This window comes from Pleurodeles waltl, chromosome 7 (assembly GCF_031143425.1).
Source record: "Pleurodeles waltl isolate 20211129_DDA chromosome 7, aPleWal1.hap1.20221129, whole genome shotgun sequence".
In the NCBI taxonomy this organism is placed as follows: domain Eukaryota; kingdom Metazoa; phylum Chordata; class Amphibia; order Caudata; family Salamandridae; genus Pleurodeles; species Pleurodeles waltl.
In genome coordinates, this window is record NC_090446.1 from 1,404,457,705 (window position 1) to 1,404,479,008 (window position 21,304).

The 21,304-nt window shown below is 42.9% G+C and overlaps 1 protein-coding gene across 1 annotated transcript in view; it reads left to right on the forward strand.

Moving 5' to 3' along the window:
• Positions 1 to 5,987: 5,987 nt before the first annotated feature.
• The window catches only part of LOC138246411 (H-2 class I histocompatibility antigen, alpha chain-like), a 318,745-nt gene continuing 303,428 nt past the window's right edge, over positions 5,988 to 21,304 (forward strand). The window contains exon 1 of the mRNA XM_069201007.1: positions 5,988 to 6,054. Coding sequence (XP_069057108.1) covers positions 6,012 to 6,054 — 43 coding nt within the window. The 5' untranslated portion in view covers positions 5,988 to 6,011. The remainder of the gene's footprint in view (positions 6,055 to 21,304) is intronic.

A 21,304-nucleotide genomic window follows, 5' to 3' on the forward strand; every position in this document is an offset into this window, starting at 1 on the left:
TAGGGCCAGCTTGTCTGCTTCCAAAGCTATGTATGCTAGCTGGGCCTCCAGCTCTCTTTCCCTGATGGATGGGTTCTCTCCTCCTGAAAGGACCCCCTTCCCACCACTAGCTTTGGGTCTGCCCCTAGTGACTGTATTTACTGAGGACCGTTCTTCCTCATCCTCACTTAGGCTCAGATGCCTTCCCTCCCCTGAGTGGTTAGAGCTAGCATCCTCCCCTTTTTCTCCCTCCTCTGGAGCTTCCTCTGAGTCTACCTCTTGGGCCTCAGCCCATGCTGTCAGGGATTTGATCAGGACTTGCTTCCTGAGGTCAGTGGTTGCAGGCAACCCTCTTTCAGTACACAACCCCCTAAGCTGGACTACTGTCAGTGTGGGTAGGCTAGCCAGATCAAGCTCCATGGTTCCCTAGTTTTGTGTCAACAAAAACTTTTTGCAAAAATTGGAAACAATAATTTAGAAAAATTACAAAAATTCAATAATAGAAATTAATCCAAATTAAAAAATTTAATTTAAAAAAAAAAAAAAAAAACAATTTTTGCACTAAGACAATTTAAAGGATTTTTAATTTGTTTTACTTAAAACTGTAACGTGATACTGAACACAAGTACAGGATCCCACCGCTGCCACCAAAAATGTTGGAAAATGGGTTATTGGTAAGGGCAGGTAGGTACCTACACCTAGCAACAAGCCACCAACCTCCACTTAGGTACAGTTAGGTCTCAGTAAATTAATCCCAGCTCAACCCTTGGTAGCTTGGCAACGAGCGTCAAGGCTTAACTTAGGAGACAGTGTGTAAAGCATTCAAATATCACAAAACAGTAATTAAATAAAACACAGGAAACAGTTTAAAAATCCAAAACCAATTTATAAAAATAGTTTATATTTTTATCTTTAAAATGACACACAAATGAATAAAATCGGATAAAGGGAACCGGAGATATGAATTTTTAAAGAATTATTATTTTTCTAGCGCTTAGAAACAAAAAGCGCCAATCGGGTCATCTGGTTGCACCTCCACCGGGGCAAAGTCAAAGTTTCAGGCCGACCGCGATGGAGCCCTGCTCGGCTACAAGTCGCGGGAGGCCTCGGTTAAAAAGTTACCTTCTGACTTAGTCTTTATTTTGAAGATTTTCTTCAGCGGGACGAACCTGCCAGTCGAATCCGACCTCCTGGAGCCCTTGTCCGGATACGCGATGCTGGATTCCTCGGTGGAGATTTTTACCTTCGGACTTAGTCGTTTTTTCGAGGTGAAAATCCTTCGACCGGGGTAAACCTGGATCTTGATCCGACGTCCGTGGAGCCCTTCTCGGATACGATGGCTGGGAGGTCCCGGTCAACTTTTTACCTTCGGACTTAGTCTCTTTTTCAGAGATTTTTCTTTACCGGGACGAACCACCAAGTCAGGCCGGGTCGCGGTTGAGGCAAGCCTGCTAGAATTTCCACGGCGGGTCGGTCCCTCTCTGGAGCTTTTTTACAAAAATTCTCAAATCTTCTCCAAACTTCTGGGGCTTCACCCAGATGTTCTTTTAAGGTTCTTTTGGGGTCCACAGCTCACCCCAAGGGTCCAGAAGTTCTGAGATGGTCCTTGGGGGGTGCGGACTTCACCTCCCAGAATGCACCTGGCGCAAACTCCTTTTTGGCCACTGGACAGTGGTCAGCTGGTCACTTTTCAGGAGTTGGTGCAGGGGGACTCTGGATAGCAATTTTTCACCTGTAGCAAACAGGGAGTCCCTCCTTGAACCAGTTGAAGCCAGGCAAAGTCCTTCTTGTGGTGAAGCCCAAGTGTGCAGCTGGTGCAGTCCTTCTGAGTGCAGGTTCCAGGTGCAGGCCAGGGGTCCAGCAGGGCAGTCCTTCTTCTCCTTTAGTTCTTTTCTTCTTGAAATCTGGCGGGGATCTGAGGTGTGGGTGAAGGTCTGCCAGTTTTATCCTTGCTCCTGGGTGAAAAGCAGGGGGCTCCTGGTTCTCCAATCAGGTACAGGGTCGTCCCCCTGTGATGACCACTTCCTGGGAAGTGTGGCAAAAATCCATCCCAGAAGGCAACACTCTCTAAAAATCCAACATGGCTGAATCTGATTTTTGGAGGTTACATCTGGCTGAGCCCACCCACTGGTGTGGCTAAAAATCATAAACACACCCCTCTCCTGCCCTCTCCTAATCTAATCAAGGGGGCACCTAGTTGTCTGGGGTTGCAGGATGTGGGGGTGTTGCTGGTTGCTCCAAATGTCCTTCTCTGCCTTTGAAGACCAGTTTGGCAGCCCTCCCCCTTCCTGCCTCACCATCTGCTGAGGGGAGATTCTCTCCCACAAGCACATTCCTTTGTGTGAAGCCAGGCCACTTCACACCTCATCAAGGCAGCTTGACTAAGCTGCTGCAGGCTGGCCAATCAGAGCACAGCAGCAAAAACAATGCAGGGCTGAAATTGGCAACTTTTTAGGTAAAGTCTAAAACTTTTTACCTGAACAAGTTATATTAAATCCCACAACTGTAAGTTGTGGGATTTATTACAACAATTAATTTGATACCAAATTCTTGGTATGCAACATTTAAGGAGACTTTAAAATTTAAAATAAAGTCTCCCCATTCTAGCCTATGAAGGCCATTTACTTCAATGAGGGAAAAACGAATTTGGCTGTTTTTACCTCACCAGGGTTTATAAATCTATTTTTATAAAGTCCCTGCTTACAGTTACATGGCACCCAGCCCTAGGGGCACATAGGGCACACCTTAGGGGTGACTTATATGTAAAAATAAGGTAGTTTAAGACTTTGGAACTACTTTTAATTCCAAAGTCGAATTTGCATATAACTTTAATTTAAAAGCAGCCAGCAAGGCAGGCCTGCCTTTAAAATGACACTGGGCACCTCAGCAGTGCACCTAGGTGTGCACCACCTATGCTGTGGTCCCTAAACCTACATGCCCTACCATATACTAGGGACTTATAGGTAGGTTAACTTAGCCAATTATAATTAGCCTAATTTGCATATCCATTTTACACAGAGCACTGGCCCTGGGACTGGTTAGCAGTACCCAGGGCACCATCAGAGTCAGGAAAACACCAGCAAAAAGTGGAAAATGGGGGCAAAAAGTTAGGGGGCCTCTGCAATCAGCCCTGTTTTCTCACAGTCATGTAGCTATGCTGTGTGGTCCACCTGTGTTAGCGACTCATTTAGGAGATCAGAGATTTGTTGTTTATTGTCTTACAGACAGTCTACCAGAGACCATTTGATTATATCATGCTTAGAATCCAAGAAGATTCTACATGAGCTGGATGTTGCAGAAAGTCTGTAGGAGACCATGTGACTATACCTTGTTTGGAGCCCAAGAGGTGTCTACAGGAGTTGCATGCTGCATACAGCGTACAGGAGAACAAGTGACTATATCATCTTTGGAACCAAAGAAGCGTCTACAGTAGTAGCAAGTTACAGTTGTAGAGTCTACCGGAAACTGAGTGACTATGCAATGTTAGGAACACAAGAAGTGTCTTCAGGAGTTACAAGTTGCAGTGAGTCTAAAGGAGACCAAGTGCCTACATAATGATATGGATCCAAAGAATCTACAGGAGTGGCAAGTTGGAGAGAATCTACAAGAGACCAAGTGACTATATAATTTTAGGAATCCAAGAACAATCTACTGGAGTTACGAGTTGCAGAGAGTCTAGTTTAGTTTAAAGGATTTATAAAGCACATGGCTACCTGAAGGCCTCCCAGCCTAGAGCAGAGATAGAACAGACTGCAGGGAAGGGGATTATACTGTAAACAATAGAGTCTTCAAATACCTACAGTAAGAGAGTTCTTGACTATCTTGATGGAGCTCCAAGGCAAGGGAGTTCCAGAGATTTGCATCTTTAAATGCCAAGGTTCTGCCCCCCCAACTCGCTCTCTTGACCGGAGGGAACTTAATCAGGGAGGACGTTAAGCATCTGAGAGACCTGTGAGAGATATAAGGTGTTGCAATATGCCTAAGAAAGGCAGGCCCCCTAATGTGCAGGGCTCTGTGAAAGGTACAAAGGGCTTTACAATTGATAAAGAGGGTTTCAAGGACAGGTGTCCAGGAAGATTCATAAGTAGGCGCTCAGTGGCATTCTGCACCACTTGAAGTCCCTTTAATACATATCGGGGTGAGCCAAGATGGAGGACAGTCCCATAATCCATGTATGAAATTATAAGAGCCTGAATGATTAGCCTTTTGATCAAAAACAGAAGTAGCTTGAAAACCTTCCTAAGAAGTCTTAATAAACTAAAACAGGTGACAACCAACTTTGTAGATTGGCTGTCCATGGTAAGACAGGAGTCCAGCAAAAAACCTAAGCTCTTTATGTTTTCTTTTGGTGGAGGCAAGTTTCCAGCCCTTCAGGGACTGGGGGTATATGGAGGACATAGTTACCCACTAGCATTACTTCTGTTTTCTCTTCCTTAATTTTGAGTTTGTCAGCCATCCATCTGACTGCTGCTTGGAGGCATGGAGTTAGACTTGGCTGATCAGAGTTGGTTGAGAATGAGAAAACCAGCTGAGTGTTGTCGGTGTAAGACACCAGTGACAAACCGTAAGGTTCTACAAAATCAGCTAATGAAGACATATAGATATTAAACAGAGTGGGGCTCAGGGAGGAACCCTGGGAAACCCCACAGCTGAGAGAAACTGTTAGAGAAAAAGGAGCGGTCAAGGACTTAAAAAGTACGATCCCCAGAAAGGAGGAGAGCCATTTCAAGGCAAACTCCTTGATGCCTGCTTGAGAGATTCTTTGTGGCAAAATAGTGTGGTCTAAGATGTCAAATACCACACTAAAATCCAGTAAAATGGTGGCCTCAGAGCTCCCTGAATCAAGCAGTCGTCGTACATCTTCCACAACTGCCAGAGGGCCGTCTCTGTACTATGTTGGGGTCTAAAGCCCATTTGAGTATGAGGAAGGATCTTGTGGTCCTCAAGAAAACCTGAAAGCTGTCTATAGACATGTTTTTCAGTCAGTTTGGATACCACAGGAAGAAGGGAGATCAGCATATAGTTGTTCAATAGAGCTGCATTGAGGTGGGTCTTTTTAAGCAAAGGCTTAACAATAGCATGTTTCCAGTGTGACGGGATCTCTGCTGTTGTTAGGGACCCTTTCAGAACATTGGTCAAAACAGGGGCAATGGTATCTGAACCATGTAGACTATCTACAGGAGATATCATGTTTGGAACCTAAGAGTGCCTAGAAGGGGTTACATGGTGCTAAGTATTTACATGAGATATCATGTTTGAAAGCGCAGACGCATCTACAGGAGTTACATATTGCAGAGTATATGCATAAGATATAATTGAAACTTTAGAAGTGTCTACAAGAGTTACATGCTGCAGAGCATCTACAAGACATAACATGTTGGGAACTACGGAAGCATCTACAGAAGTTGCATGTTTCAGAGATCCTACAGGAGTCCAAGTGACTATTACATGTTTGGAACCCAAGAAGCGATTAGAGTGGACAGTGACATATGGGTTGGCATCACATTTCAGGTTGGTGTGTCCGCTGTAGCTGAAGTATAGTGGAAGGTGCATCTCTGGAGTCCCTTCAAAGCTCAAGGTTTATCATGGCCTGGACTGACTTAGTTATTCATCCTTCTGAGGTCAATACACTGGGTGCCTAGAGACAATTTAGTTTGTGGTTGGAGCTATAATTTCTTCTTATTGCTCTAACGTTTTAAATTTAGGAAATCATTTCACCTTCTAATTTCCGATCACGATTTCCCAACAAGGAATAACTTCAACAATAACATGTTGTCACTACTAAACCCTGCAATCAAACCACAAGCTTTCTGTGTCAGTAACAGACAGATAAAAGCGAGAATGAAAAGTTAACTGCTGCCTCAGTGTTTCTGTCCTGGAAGGAGGATGTAGGAAGAGATAGTGAGCTGCCTCTAGAGATGTGAGCCCCTCCCCACCCCTACCCCGCCCATACCAGCTTTACAGGGGCTGACTCCATCGATTTCCTTATTTTTATTACTTGAACTTTACCTGGCAACTCGAAGTCCTCCCTGATGAAACGGCTCAGAATTGTGCAGAAAGAGACCCCTGATGAAGGTAATCCTCGCTGTCTGATACTGAATGGTCATCTTTTATAAATGCACTGAGGTGTTCACGTGTGCCAGCTTGCTAAATATGTCAACTTGATATCCCATTAGGATAAAAAGTATGGGCCATATTTACGGGGGCCTTGCTGCGCTGCCCTACGCCAAAGTGAAGGGGCAGGAATGCATCATATTTATGCTATACTGGTGTCCCCCCTGCACTGGCACTGTTTCGACAGCCTAGCGCCATCGCAGGCCGTGGTGCAAGAATGCCTGTGTTGTCAGCAGGATTGTTTTTGTGCAGGAAGGGGCACCTTCCTGCATAAAAAACAATCCGTAGTGACGTTTAAGTCTGTCTATGTGTGCTGCAGAATGCAGAACACATGGAAAGAGGACAAAACGAGGAGAAATACAAATATTTTTCCTTTTTACGCCTGCCCTGGGGAGGCATAAGGCTTTGACGCATTCCCAGGTTTACACGTCCTTGTAAATTGGGAAATGTGTCAAAACCCATAGGAGTAGTGTGGGAAAACCCACTGCAACGCCCACTGAATGCCTCCCTGGTGCAGAATAAGGCAATGCAGCGATTTGGGCTGCCTTGCCTTACTCCATATCTATGAGACCATTCAGTGCCACAGAAAGTGGCTTGGTGTGGCTTCATAGATATGGGAGAAAGGTTTGTGCTGGAGCTACGTCACTAAAAGTGATGCAACAGTGGCGCAAACCTCTCCTAAATATGACCCAATGTGCCTAAGACTGGCTCCTGTTTTAGGAATATTAATACTGCTATGAATCCAAAATAACAACACAACAACAATGATTATAATAATAACAATAATAATGTCATATATATAACTATTGTTGCTGTTGTTGTTATTGTTTTAATTATTAATAAAACAAAGAATGATAATTATTACTATCGTTGTTATTATTACTATTGTTCTTTTTTAATTAATTTTGGTGTTCTGGTTAATTTTTGCAATAGCATTAATGGCATTTGTTCTCAAATTATTACTGTCAGCATGCACTTTACTAGTAGGAGTATGAATTATATTATTATTATAATCAATACTTTGTATTGTGGTTACTATGATTCTCACTATTATTGCGCTTCATAGCAAAAATGCCAAGAATACGAAGAATAAAAATTAGAGTATAAATACCATAGTACTATATGCTACGTTGAGCTTTTAGAAAAATATTCTATATAGTAACATTTTAATGTTTTTTTTTTAAAGCAAAGATTCAAGATGAGGCAATTCATGTCCTTCAACCTCCTCTGAAGAAATAGTTTTCTGAACAATTGACTCAGAGATTGAATCTGGGCTAATAATTGAATTTTATATTAATCATTGGGAATTGTTTCGGATGGAAGAGCTGGCTTTGAACATGTTCCTGTGGCAATGTAGGATGCGAATGTCGCCAGAAAAAAAAAAAAATGTTTTTCGGGTACAGTGATACAGGCTTGTGTTTTCGCGAAGGTTAGACAGTCATCGAGAGGTAAAGAATCAGAAGTGGAGTAAAATTTAGGGGGACAACTTGCAGCACAATGTCTTTGCATGGCAGGCTTTCCTTGGACTTCAGTGAAAAAATGATGGGGTTTACAAAAGGTTGATTTAAAGTTGCCGCTAAAGATGAGAAGGCAAAAGCAGAAGGGGAGAGGGATGTGGTTGGCACAGTGGTTGATGGAAGTTTGACTACGTCAGAATGAGTGATAGACAACATTTAATTCTATAAGTGAGGTTGAAGACGACTCCATTTAATAAGTGGTACTTACCTATACACATACACAGTCTTGTAATTTATGTTCTTATCATTTGTATCTGTTTGTGACTAATTATTACAGCCTAGTAGTGGCAACACTGCCAATGTGGGGCTAGAGGGTGGCCTTTTCCCTCCCTGAGTCCTAAACCCTGAAGGTGAGAGTCCTATCTCTCATCCTATCCTATCGCCCTATCAGTACCACACCCACCAGAGAACAACAAAAAACTAAAAATAAGACTTTGTATACTACTCACCCCTTACCTGGGACTGGTGGCAAGCTCTAAGGATGAGGTGTGTGTGCACTGAGATCTTCAGTGACTCGCATCCTCCTTATAAAGTCCAGCTGATCAACACATCCCCCATTTCTCCCGAGGAGAAGAAGGGGTGTGTAGAAAGACTTGTTTAAGAAGCCGGTGTGGATTATGGCCCAACTACTTCTGCAGAGGGAGTACATCCGAGGGACAGTGGCGGAGTCGACATTCTTTCTCAAAGCCAGTTTGATGAATGATACCTGCCCCAACATGCGGGACAAAGTTGAGATTTCGCACAACCAGGAAAAGGTAAATTGTGTGCCCCTGACTGCGGGCCTTTTATCAAAGAGTGCCGCGAATATGTGCTAAACGTATTATGCACATGAGGCGCAGACAGGAAACGTGAAATGTTGCGCCAGCTAATGTTAAATAAGATGACTTTGTTAAGAAAAAAGAAGTGCAAAATGCGAAAGGCATGCTGGGTTGAGTGGATCCCAGTGGGAGCCATTGTTGAACACTAGCGGTGTGTGATTTCATTTCAAACACGGAATAATTGAAGTCTAATTTGGTGAACAAACCTTCAGGTAATGCCGATGAAGTGTTGCGTATACAGTCTTTGAAATAAGCGACAAGGTACATTTAGTTGGTGCTCTCGGTATGATGGATGCCTTACCCGATGCAATCCCCTCTGTGGGATCTTTGCTGCACAGCCAGTGGGGGAGATGGCTTCTCCATGCTGCAAGAATTACACAGAAGAGCGAGTAAATGGGAGGATTTTGGTCAGGGTTTCACCCACCAGTACACTCCTTAATCATGCCTTGGAGTACCGGAAATCTGTAGGCGGGGCTTAAATATGAAGCAGCGATGCTGGTCAATGTCAGATATCAGGCTTACCTCTTCGACTTTCTGTTACCTCACACCATCGAACCCCCTCCATGCACCGAGCACTGAAAGAAGTATTCACTGCACAGTATACATAATGTAACTCCACCTTAGAAACCCACCACGAACCCCAGGGTGCTGCTAGTGCTGCAGTGCCTGGCATCGTCTGTGATGCTATGATAGCTCCTTCTGACCAACAAAGCTGTTTGAGCCCTGTAGCAGGAATCTTTTTTGCAGGAGTCCAGCTACTGCTTTATGAGTGCTTAGAAGCACATGCAAATGCTTTGCAGTGCTAATGGTGGTATAAAGTGCCTCTGGTTAGGGGATTTGTTTCCCTTCTATAGCCCCATGTATGTAGCTAATATCGAACATCCAAGTGCACTTCGCATCCTACAATGACACCAAACAGCCATGCTTCGTGTTACACCTGCAAAAACAGCACATATTAGAGACAGTCGTGTCACCTTAATTCAAACAATATAGCATCAAATCCATAATCTTGGTAAAAATCTGCCACATCAACGGCTCTGTCAGGCACCGCACTAACATACGAAATTTAATTAGTTACATAAAAATTGCATACACATACCACTGCCTCATGCACACATCACTTTATAGCTACCTTGCTGGGGAGTGAGACTTATTTTTATTTTTTTGTAATAAAGATTTAGAAAAGCAGAAAACAGAGGCAAACAGCAATGTACACAGTTGACATGGAGCCACTGTGTATAATTTAATACTATCTTAAAATAATTAATTAATCAATACATTCGGCATAAGGATATTCATTATTCATTCAGAGAAGTCAGTGGCTCCCAGATAGTTTTCAGATGCTGCCGCTCCCCATCATTTTGTATTATTGCACGCTGCATACCACATACATCTATAAATTGATGCCACTATTCCCTCACAGTAGATGGGTTTTTCTGAAGCCATATTCTTGCAATTTGCAATCTGGCAAGTATAAGGGTGCACATACAATCTCCACAAACGTACCTGGAACCAATTCAGAAAGGCCTAGCACTATCTATTGCCAGTATGTTTTGATTTCACAAAAGTTTATGGAAATCTGTACAGTATTATCCTCTTCAGCTGAACATTTAGAATCTTCTTGGCACCCCTTTAGAGAACACTCTCTTCGGGGATAAATATATATCCTGAATACATTTGTAATGATACATTTTAAGCTGAGATATATTGAAAAGTTCATGGCTTTGCCCGATAGTCTGTTCTATCTCTGTGCTATTAAGTGACTCAGCGAGTCTTAAAGACCACCGATCACCAACTCGTTGCATATTATGGGGCAGATGATAGACCCCACTTATAATTCCTCTATGTTTAGTGCAGCCTAAGTTTTCAATATATGCAATAGCATCCAAACTGATGGGGGATTTACCCATAAAACATTCCTTCATCTCTAAATACTTAAAAAAAGCTTAGGCTAGGACAGTTTGTCTTTTATATAATTGCCTAAGGTTTGTAATTTTCTGCGGGACCAAACTTGAACTAATGCATCGTGGAAAGTGCTTGGAAAACATGGCTTGTTCCAAAATGATAAATATGGATTACATTAGGAAATCTATATTTAGCCGAAATGGTCATCCAGATTTAAAGATTTACAGATAATGTTTTGAATCTCAGATTTTTAAAGTATGCAGGTTCAAAAAGTCCAGGAGCTAGTTCGATCTTTTTATAGATCCCTAAATATCCATGTGGTGGATGCTAGGCCAGTAACCTGGGAGAATAGAAGCATGACTAACTAAGCATTTTAATATACAGTTCTAAATAGGGAAAGCGATTAGGAAGAGACACAGCAGCTCTCCCGGCCACCTCTTGTGTTTTAAAGGTTTTCAGAGACAGTGCTGATGGAAACCATCTTGTCAGTGAGATCTCGCTATACAGTTTTTATTCTTTTCATAAACAGGGCCTCAAATCCAATGTGTGCAAAAGGCACCATAAAAACTACCAAGGGAACCTGTTAACTCCTCTTTTGGCATCTAACGGGATCATCCCAGCAGGGCGCCCTTTACAGATGTGACATCAAAAATTGAAACTTGTAAATTACTCTGAAGTTTGGTATCTCTTTGTGGCACAAATCAATGATGCATGGGATGAACTCACTTTGCGATCAAGGAGTTAATTCAATTGGCAACAGTTTTTGTATATATTTTGAATTTGCATTACGTTTCAATATAGGCCTATTTGATCTACAGCTCAACAGATCCTTATTCTTTTGTTTAAAATATTACTGTATGAGTTTCTCTCTACGTAGGGGATGCTTGATAATTATTTTCTATTGAGGTAAAAATGTATAGCTATAAAAGGGGTAAAAATAAAATAAAGATTTTGTAGCACTCAATGGGTATTTAGTTTGGGTCAGTTGCCCACCCAGATATCAGCCCCTTGATTGCATGACATATTTCATTTTCTAGAACAGGGGTATCTAAAAATTCCGATAGCATAGTTGTTACTTGTTGGTTTTTTTATTCATAAACTTATAAAAAAATCCTGCCTCAGTACGATTGTTCCTCTTTATTTCATTGCTCATAGTAGGCTCGAAATATAGAGACTATTTTGATCTTATCCTGGACTACTTTACTCTGAGTATCCTGGGCACAGCTAATATGATTCGTATTCAATGATTCGTTGGATTTTAGGGCAAGACCTTTGCCGATATTCTCGCTGTTTTCAAAGTATTTTAATCCGCTTACTTGTTGACGAGAGGCAGTGGTATGCCATTTTTTAAATTAACTTTTTAGGGTTAGTGGGTTGATTTAGAACTAATTCGTGATGAAAAATATCTTTCTGTGTAATTGATGAAAACAAATAAGCCTTCTCCAGTTTTAGATTTTTCAATACATGAGTTTTTAAGTGTTCATTTTTCTCTTTTGATGTAGTATGGGTGAATGTAGAGCTTCTTCTATAACCTTTGGGCATATGAGTTTAATAGTTTAGATTATTCAGAAGACTTCTATCAAGTCCACAGTGTGTGTAACTAAGAGGTGGAAAAAGCTAATCTCTTTTTATACTGAGCGTGAGTGCATTATGATCTGAAATGATGTGTGAGTGAAGATTACTAGTGATAAAAGGAATTATACTCCTAGATCTAAAAAATGGCAATACAAGAACATGATCTATGAGGGGCAGAGTACATTGTGGACCCTGGCTAGTGTGGTTGTAGGGTTGACACACATCAGCTATACCAAAGAAATCCATTATATGAGTAAGTGAAGATCTAGAGGGCATCATTTAAGAGGCCCTACTGGCACACTGCACCACCGGAGTGTAATTTTCTTTAATGCTGCCGTGGCTCAGTATGCCAGCCCATGTTTACAAGGCTACGCAAAGACACCTTGCGTGGCTTTTCATGGCCTTGTAAATATGGACCCCTTTCACGCATAACACTGTGTGAAAGAGGCTTTCCATGGGAGTTGCTTGCAGTATTCCCACACAACACCCATGGAACCTGAAGGAATCTGATGCATTCCCAGATTTACAATTCTAGGAATGCGTCAGGTTCGTATGCTACCTCAGGGGTGGAGTAAAAATGATGCCACAGGGAGAAATATCTTTATTTTTCCCCCTTTTTTCCTCTATGTGTGCTGCATTCTGCAGCACACATAGCAAGGGAAAACACCTCTTGTGAAAACAATCATTCCCACAACTAGGCAGCAATTTGTGCACCAGCGCAGGGGGAAAGACAGAAATGCACTGTATCTTCTAGATATAGCACATTTCAGCCCTTTCCCAGTGGTACAAGGCTTCGCAGCAAGGTACTTGAAGCGCTGCCCTGCCCCACAGGCCTAGTAAATGAGTCCCTGAGTGTCGCATTTGAGACAAATTTTGTGGACTTGTAAAGTCAAGAGTAGAATTAATTTGTGAGATTAATATCTCCGTAAAAAATCAAGTGTTGTTCCTATCCTGGAAGCTCTATCACAATTGATTAAATCCAGCAGGACCATCATAATTAGAAGCATTTATACCCCATATTGTAAGTGACTATTCATCTATAGTGATATGACCAATTAACCATTGACCAGAATGACCAGAGTTGGAGTTCATAATCGCCCAAGTGTTATATTTTGATAAGAGTGCAACTCCCCTTGTAGCTACTTCTTTCTTCATGCAGGCCAGTAACTTATATTCCTGGTGTTAGACCTGACAGCCTTAGGGTGGTCACCCTCAACGTTTTGCCTGCCACCCTCCACTTTTTGACACTGTTTCTGCTGATTTTAGGAGTCTGCACACTTTACCATGGCTAACAAGGACTAAAGTTCATATGCTCTCTCCATTAAAACATGGTGACAGTGGCTCATACCCAACTGGGCTATTTAATTTACTTATGAGTCCCTAGTAAAGTGCACTACATGTGCCCAGGGCCTGTAGATTAAATGATGCTAGTGGGCCTGCAGCACTGATTGTGCCACCCACATAAGTAGCCCCTTAACCATGTCTCAGGCCTGCCATTGCAAGGCCTGTGTGTTCATTTTCACTGCCAATTCGACTTGGCATTTAAAAGTACTTGCCAAGCCTTCAACTCCCCTCTTCCTACATATACGTCATCCCTAAGTTAGTCCTTAGGTAACCCATAAGGCAGGGTGCTATGAAGATAAAAGGCAGGACACATACATGTGTAGTTTATATGTCCTGGTAGTGTAAAACTCCTAAATTCGTTTTTCACTGCTATGAGGCCTGCTCCTTTCATAGGCTAACATTAGGGCTACCCTCATATACTGTTTGAGTGGTAGATTCTGATCTGAAAGGAGTAACAGGGTCATATTTAGTATGGCCAGAATGGTAATACAAAATCCTGCTGACTGGTGAAGTTGGATATAATATTATTATTTTAGAAATGTCACTTTTAGAAAGTGAGCAGTTCTCTGCACTTAAATCCTTCTGTGCCTTACAATCCACATCTGGCTGGGTTAGTTGACAGCTTCCTTGTGCATTTCACTCAGACAACCCCAAACACAGGATGCTCAGTCACACCTGCATACTGAATGGGTCTTCTTGGCCTGGGAGGGTGGAGGGCCTGACACCTAAGTCAAAGGACAGTGGCCTGCCCTCACACAATGGACTGCCAAACCCCCTACTGGGACTCTGGCAGACAAGATGGCACTGAAAGGGGACCTTGTGCACTTCTAAGCCACTCTCTAAAGTCTCCCCCACTTCAAAGGCACATTTGGATATATAATCTGGGTCCCTGACCCTACCAACTCAGACACATCTTGACAAGATACCTACTGGGAAAGGAACTCTGAACCAGAACCTGGAACCTGCTAAGAGAAGCTGCCTGGCTGCCCAAAGGACTCACCTGACTGCTTTGCTGAAAAGGACTGCTGCCTTGCTGTTGCCCTGCTGCCTTGCTGCCCTCTGGCTCTGCTGAGAAGTACTCTCCAAGGGCTTGGATTGAGCTTGCATCCTATTTTCTGATGTCTCAGGGCCAAAGAGACTTCATCTCTGCAAAAAACTCCTTGTGCGGTGAAAATCGACACACAGCCTGTACCACGGTGAGAAAATCACTGCACACCGAACCGGAACGACGCAGCCCGGCTCCCCGAGTGGAGATCGATGCATCGCGAGCGCTGCGACCGGAACTGCGATGCACAGCCCACTGGATCGACGTATAGCCAAGCCGGAACGACGCAGCCCAACTTCCTGCGAGAGGAATCGAGGCAGCAGCTGCTGTGCCCACATCACCCAATGGATCGACGCAGCCCCTGTGACTTCTTCCTGCACGCCCAGGATTTCTCTGCATCGTCCCGGGGCATCCAAATACCACACAACCCAAAGAGAATCCAAGCCTGCATGCCGGAAATCGACACAAAGCCCTTGTTGCGTGGAAAAACATTGACGCATCATCTGTGTGCACCCGGAGAAACCAACGCACACCTCCCCGTTTTCCACTCATCTCCTCCTCTGTGGTCCTGTGTGGATAACTTAGACACAAACCAGGTACTTTGTGCTTGCAAGAGACACTGATTGCTTTTTAAGAATTAAGGGCCAGATGTAGCAAAGGGATTTTCCCATTCTGTGTCAATGGGAAAATGTGTTCGTACATATGGCCCTAACGACTCTATTTATTATTACCAAAGTGATATTTCAACTTGTACTTATCAAATCTTGATCATTTTGACAATATTTTAACCAGATAAATATTCTATATTTTTCTAAACCTGTGTAGTGTATTTTAGTGGTGTTTATACTGTGTTATTGCATGATTTATTGCACAAATACTTTACACCTTGCCTTCTAAGTTAAGCCTGACTGCTCAGTACCAAGCTACCAGAGGGTGGGCACAGGATCATTTGGATTGTGTGTGACTTACCCTGACTAGAGAGAGGGTCCTTGCTCGGACAAAGGGTAACCTGACTGCCAACCAATGACCCCATTTCTAACACCAGGTGAGACAATTTAGATGATTTTTTCTACAATACATGGGTCTCCTGGAGCAATACTATCTCAGATGCAAAGAAACCTAGCTAGTCTCTAACTGCTCAAATGTTAAAGTCAGATCTAAGGCCACTGACATTCCAAGTGGTTATTCTTATACCTCGTACATTAGTTAATCTCTCCACTGTAGCTGGATCAAACATTCTATATACTACATTTGAGCATCATGCAGCGATATCTTTCTTATTTTTATTATTTTTTCCTCCTAACCCTTGTCCACCCTCCACCTAACTACTATGCTTTCCCCACCCACCCACCACCCAACTAAAAAAGGGTAAAGGAATGCACTCCTCCCAGATCCAATATTTGTCTCTGTAAAGACACCCTCCTTACCCCAAAACAGTATCAGGAAAAATCACCTGTGCAACAATCAGAGGAAAATACTAAAGCATTTGTAAAAGAGATAAAAAATAAAAAAAAGAATTATGCCTTAATACTGAAATATTCACTTCTCAGTAATCACTTGCAATAGAAGAAAATATTAAGTGATCATTAAGATGTCATTGTCAGATAAGCTGCTTCTTGACCATAACCAACACTTTCTCTGCATGTTGAGATGGGGTACACATACAAGTGAAAGATTGATATACTATTTTGAGATGTGCTGGCTCCTGAAGATAAATCTGTGATCTCAGGGTTTTGAATTTAGGAAACACCTGTTTAAATTGCCAGCAGTGTTCCACAGTGGGAATGCAAATTCAGATATAATACAAATGTATGCATTCCATATTTTGCAGGAACTTTAGGTTGTGGGGACTCAAACATCTATTGTTGAAAAGGAAGTTACCGATGCAAACTAGAAAAGCTTTGGGGTGCAGATTATTGCAGTCACCCTAAGGTCTATTAAAAGTGAAGCTGTGTGCTCATTAGACTTGAAAGTCTAGGTCCCGTTCTTGGAGATTGGGGAAAGCACTCTGAAATAGTCATGCTATAAGCCCTCCGGAATCATCCCCCCTCTGCTCCCTCCACAGTTTCAAGCACACAAAGATTATTCTTTCTCATCCAGTTCTCCATGATCTCCATTTTGTCAAACAAGACCTGTGTCTGTTTCCTTTAGATTATCGGTGGATTCTTCCATTTAGTCAGCCATTCACCAATCAAATACATGGGACAAGGCAAGATGGTGGCAGCCCATGAGTACGGCAGTCATTGGAGAACGGGTGAGCAACTGGGCCACCTGCCCTAAGTGATCAAGAAAGTACTTGATCCAACAGTATTCATGAGTGTAGCGGAGCCCTCTTTTTTCAGATTTGGGGAATTTCTTTGGCCCTGGGGAATGTTGAGCATATTTCTGGATACTCAATTGATCGGTGGTGTCCACCCTGAGGGCCGGGCGCACTGATCCAGTTTGTTTCATTTTGGACGTTTGGTATTGGTCTGTCTATGCAGTCTGCTATGTCTGAAGTGATGACAATTTTGGTATTTGCTGGGGTTTCATTGACTGAGATGGTCAGTCACAACGTACATGCCTTCCAGTTGAGCGCTCTGACAACAGTGAAGCAAGCACCAGTGGTCCAAACACGCTGGCTTCCTCTTGATGTTATCCAGCTAACCAAGGTAAGCAAGGCAAAGCCAATATAAAAATTCTGGTGGTGCAGCCTCGTCATTCAGCTACACATACTATCACTGGCAGCACTGTCAGTAAGAGAAAGTCCTGTGTGGGTTTCTTTACAAGCCAGGTGAAGTCTAATTCAAGTAATGATCTATCCTCACATTCTGCAAATTCTGGAAATTCTACAACTGCTCCTAAGATAAAGGGTGGCATTATTTTAGAAAAGGCATCTCACTCGACTGGAGTACAAGGAGTTTTGGCTGGCTCCTTGAGCAAACCATCAGACGAGGTAATGGACGCTGGTGTGCCTTCACAACAGCTATACAATCGAATACCCATACTCAACAAAACAGTTCCTTCTATTCAGGTAACTTTAAATTAGCAAAGCATTAATGGTAAAGGCACTCTTCTTACTATGCAATGGCTGTGCAAGCATGCTTACTATTGACAGTGATTTAGCTCTACTTCCAGACAAAGCACCGCAAGTTGTGAAAGACTTGCAAGTTCTTTCACAATTGGGCCCAAGCTTCATTCCAACAAATAATGGAAGCAATTACATATTGGCTCCTCCTACCACCATCAATATATGGGAGATATGCCAATAAAGCAGGTGCCTAATAAGTCTATATCTGTCTCATGTCTTTCTGTTGGGATAACGGGACATGGGCATAATAACTCAGGTACAATAACAGACACAATCCAGTGGTGACATGTCTAAGCATGATGAGATAAGAAAGCTTGATCAATATCAACAAGAAATAAAAAACAGCTAGAGGAGAGCATTCTCCATGTGGGTCCGGAGCTCCTCAAGGCTTCCCTCCATGAGTGCCATCCTACAGTCCAGGCACTCCAGATGCTGCAGGACATGGCGCTGAAAATTGCGGTCTGAGCGGGGTAGGCAGCAGTGGTTAGACATGGGCGAGTGGCTGCAAGCTGGCAGCGGTACTGGCAATTCTGTTGCCGCTGGGAGGCTGGAGGTGCTGGCAGCTGACTGGAGGAACTGTGGCCCAGGGTAAAGGCAGCTGACTCATCCTCCTCCTATTGCAAATCCATCAGCTGTTGGTACTCCACCTGGATGGCCTCCAACCTCTGTCACTGCAGATGGGCTGCTATCTCCTGGGGTGTAGGTGAACCAGCAAGAATAGTTATATCAAGAAAGAAAAATTATGAAAAGAAAAATTGAAAATAGTGCTCTGCACAAATACTTGTTTCAAATTTTACTGGCACAGTAGCAGTATATCATTGGTCCATTAGGACAGTTGGAATTTGATGTGACAGAGCCTTCTTTTACCCACACATGCCTCACATAAAAGCACTGACTGTCTGAAAGGATTAAAGGCAGAATAACAGCACACCAGATTAAAAGAACTGTTTTTTTTCTTTTAAAGGATTTCTTAGTAAAATAAAATAAACAGATGCTTTGCATGAAAATAAAAATAAATTACCTCTCATTAATCAGTAAGGCATTATGTACTATGGAGTGCAGGTATTCTTGTTGTGCTAAGTTAATGGAAGCATGCTAGCTAGCGCAGCAGGTACTTTGCTACTCTCTGCAGTCTGTAGTTGGAACAGCGATAATGGACTATTATCTCATTTTAATTCCAATGGCCCTTCTCTTCTCCAAATGCCTTTCAAATTCTACCCTCACTGCAAAGAGGCAGATGATTAATAATGATAATACATCACACATGTCACATACAATACTTGGATAACCTGTCTGCTGTAAGTATATGTTGGGAAGAAACGAAGCGAAGGGAACAGTATATATGGATTGTATTTGGTGGGCGCGTTCATCACTGACTATGCAAGCATCGCTGCCCTGGGGATTACGACCCTCTCCGCCGCCGGTTTCACCACTATGTAAATGCTGGCGGAGACGGGTTACCGGGAGCCTCAGGGGGGCCCATGCACTGCCCACGCCCTTCGCAGACCGCGATTTGCACGACAGGTGCTGGTGCAAATCGCGGCACACAGCAGCATTGCCACCGGCTCTATTATGAGCCAGTGTCAATGTTGTTGTGCGTTTTCCACTGGGCCAGTGGGCGGAAACTGTGTTTCACACATACTAGGGCCAGTGGGAAGGAGACCGCCCTGACCTGCAGGAGTTTGGCCAGCAGCCTTTTCCACCCGCATGCCAAGAATCGATTTTTCCAATTTTTTGGTAGGCTAGGACAGAACTTAGGAAAGAATAAAGGAGTGAAGTACTAGGAGGTAACTGAGTGGGACTGGGAGGGAAGGGAAACACACCTTGTTTCATATTGCATTGCATTGAAAACTTAATAAATGCTGCATTAACTGAAGCTGACGCACATTACACAGCCAACACTGTACTGCTGAATTGAACCATGCTGCAGTTGGGTCATGGGTGACTAAACGCCATGGACAGGGAGGTGATGAATGATGATGGGTGGGAGGTTACATATCGGCATTGCTTAACAAATACAGTGAGTTATGGGAGTAAACAGAAAATCAAAATACCGACTACTTCTAACTAAATCTTTGATAACCAAGCAAAGCAAGTGACATAGGTGAATAATGTCCCTCTCCAGAAGAGCTCTCTTGTCTATTTACCCTTTGATACCACCATTTAAGCTTTACATTCTCTCATCCAGTCGTTCGCCATTCCGGTCCATCCATCCCTATATCCACCCATCCTTCCATCTATTCACCTATCCACCATTTCAACTATCCTCTCACCCATCCATCCATTTACCCATGCATCCTTTTACCCATCCTTTAACTCACCTGAGCATCCTTTTACCCATCCACCCTTCACCCTCCCAGGTATCCTTTCACTCATATACCCTTACATTTACCCTTTCACTCCCCATGCATCTCCTATTGCTTATCTATGCATCCTTTCACCCACCCACACATCCTTTGACTCATATATCCACCCATCCTTTTTTTCACCTCCCAACCTTCTTTCCCTTTTCCATCAACCCATCATTTGTAGCATTAATTATGAGCTTTTGTCTGTTGAGTTGCAGATAGAAGAGTCCATTAAGAACTCTACCCCCACTGTAGCTGCTAAAGTGTGGGAGTTCACGCCGCCCTTGCAGTGAGTATACTAGAAATTGTCAATAGGCAAACAATGTGACTTAGCAACGCCTGTCTTTGCTGCTGCTGGATCTCCCTCCCCACCCACCACCGCGTCTGGCACACTGGTGCTGCCTCTGCCCCCAGCACTAGTGGTCTGTGCAGCTGGAAAGAACATTGCACATTTTAGATGCCAGATACGCCTCCCCTTATTATGTTTTTTAACAAATACATCCGTGATAGATCAGTACAGTTCTATCTTCTTCTATCAAAAATATCACTTTGGGGATTTTGTTGGTTAACAGTGTTAGAAAAGCCAGGTAGTCAAGTCAACCAAACATGTTTCATAAAGGAGGGGTAGAGCTATGATGACTCTGAGTCACTGAAGAACAGTTAAGGGGTGGAATAATTGGTCAATGAAGGGCATATGGTCTTTGTTGGCAAATGCAATGGGACCGTTTTCCTACTACTTTCCAGCCATGCTGCATGTTCATCAAACCTGCTGGTATAATATACTACTGTATTAATGAATGATACATACAGCACAACGTTGGGTAGGTTCACATTACCATGGCCACTCTCTCATTTTACTGTTTGAACATGAGCAGGAAAAAGAAAGACTTCTCAACAAACATGTAAAATAGCTTACTTGGGCAAACAATCTTCAAGGTATAGTGGTTGTCCTAAAATCTGTTCTCTTAGTCTCACAGTACCAGCCGATAAGACATATAAGGGAAGAGAGAAAGCTGATTAACAAAGCAGAAGAAAACTACAGACTAGTCATCTACTGAAAACATGAAATATTGAAAAATTTAGCTTAATGCAGGGATAACGAGAATTTAACAAATGTCAGAAAGAACAAAGAGGAGTAAGAAAAAAGGAGACAGGCAGAATAGAAAACAACAATGATATATTAAAAGGAGAACTTACTGGGGCTGGCAGATCCGTCAGCTGCAACATTAGTGGGGGCACACCCAGCTCCACGACATGCCTCCGAAGCCCTCTTCTTGCCCTTGGGTGCTGAGGTAAGATATAAAGAAGATAAAAAAAAATAGATCAGTGTGTATAGCTAATCTCCCAAAAAAACATTTTGACAGGCAAAGGCAGATGCAGCAACACTGTAGTTTTCTAAATCAGACCACCTATAGTACTAGTATCAAGTTGACTTATTCTTAATTTCCACAACCTTAACCTAATTTCAAATTTCCTGAACTTAAACTACATTTGGAGCTACTAATGCATTGCAACAAATGATCTTTGCTTCCAAACCTCCTTTAATGGGCCAACTCAGGGCCTGATTAGATTTCGGTGGACGGGTTACT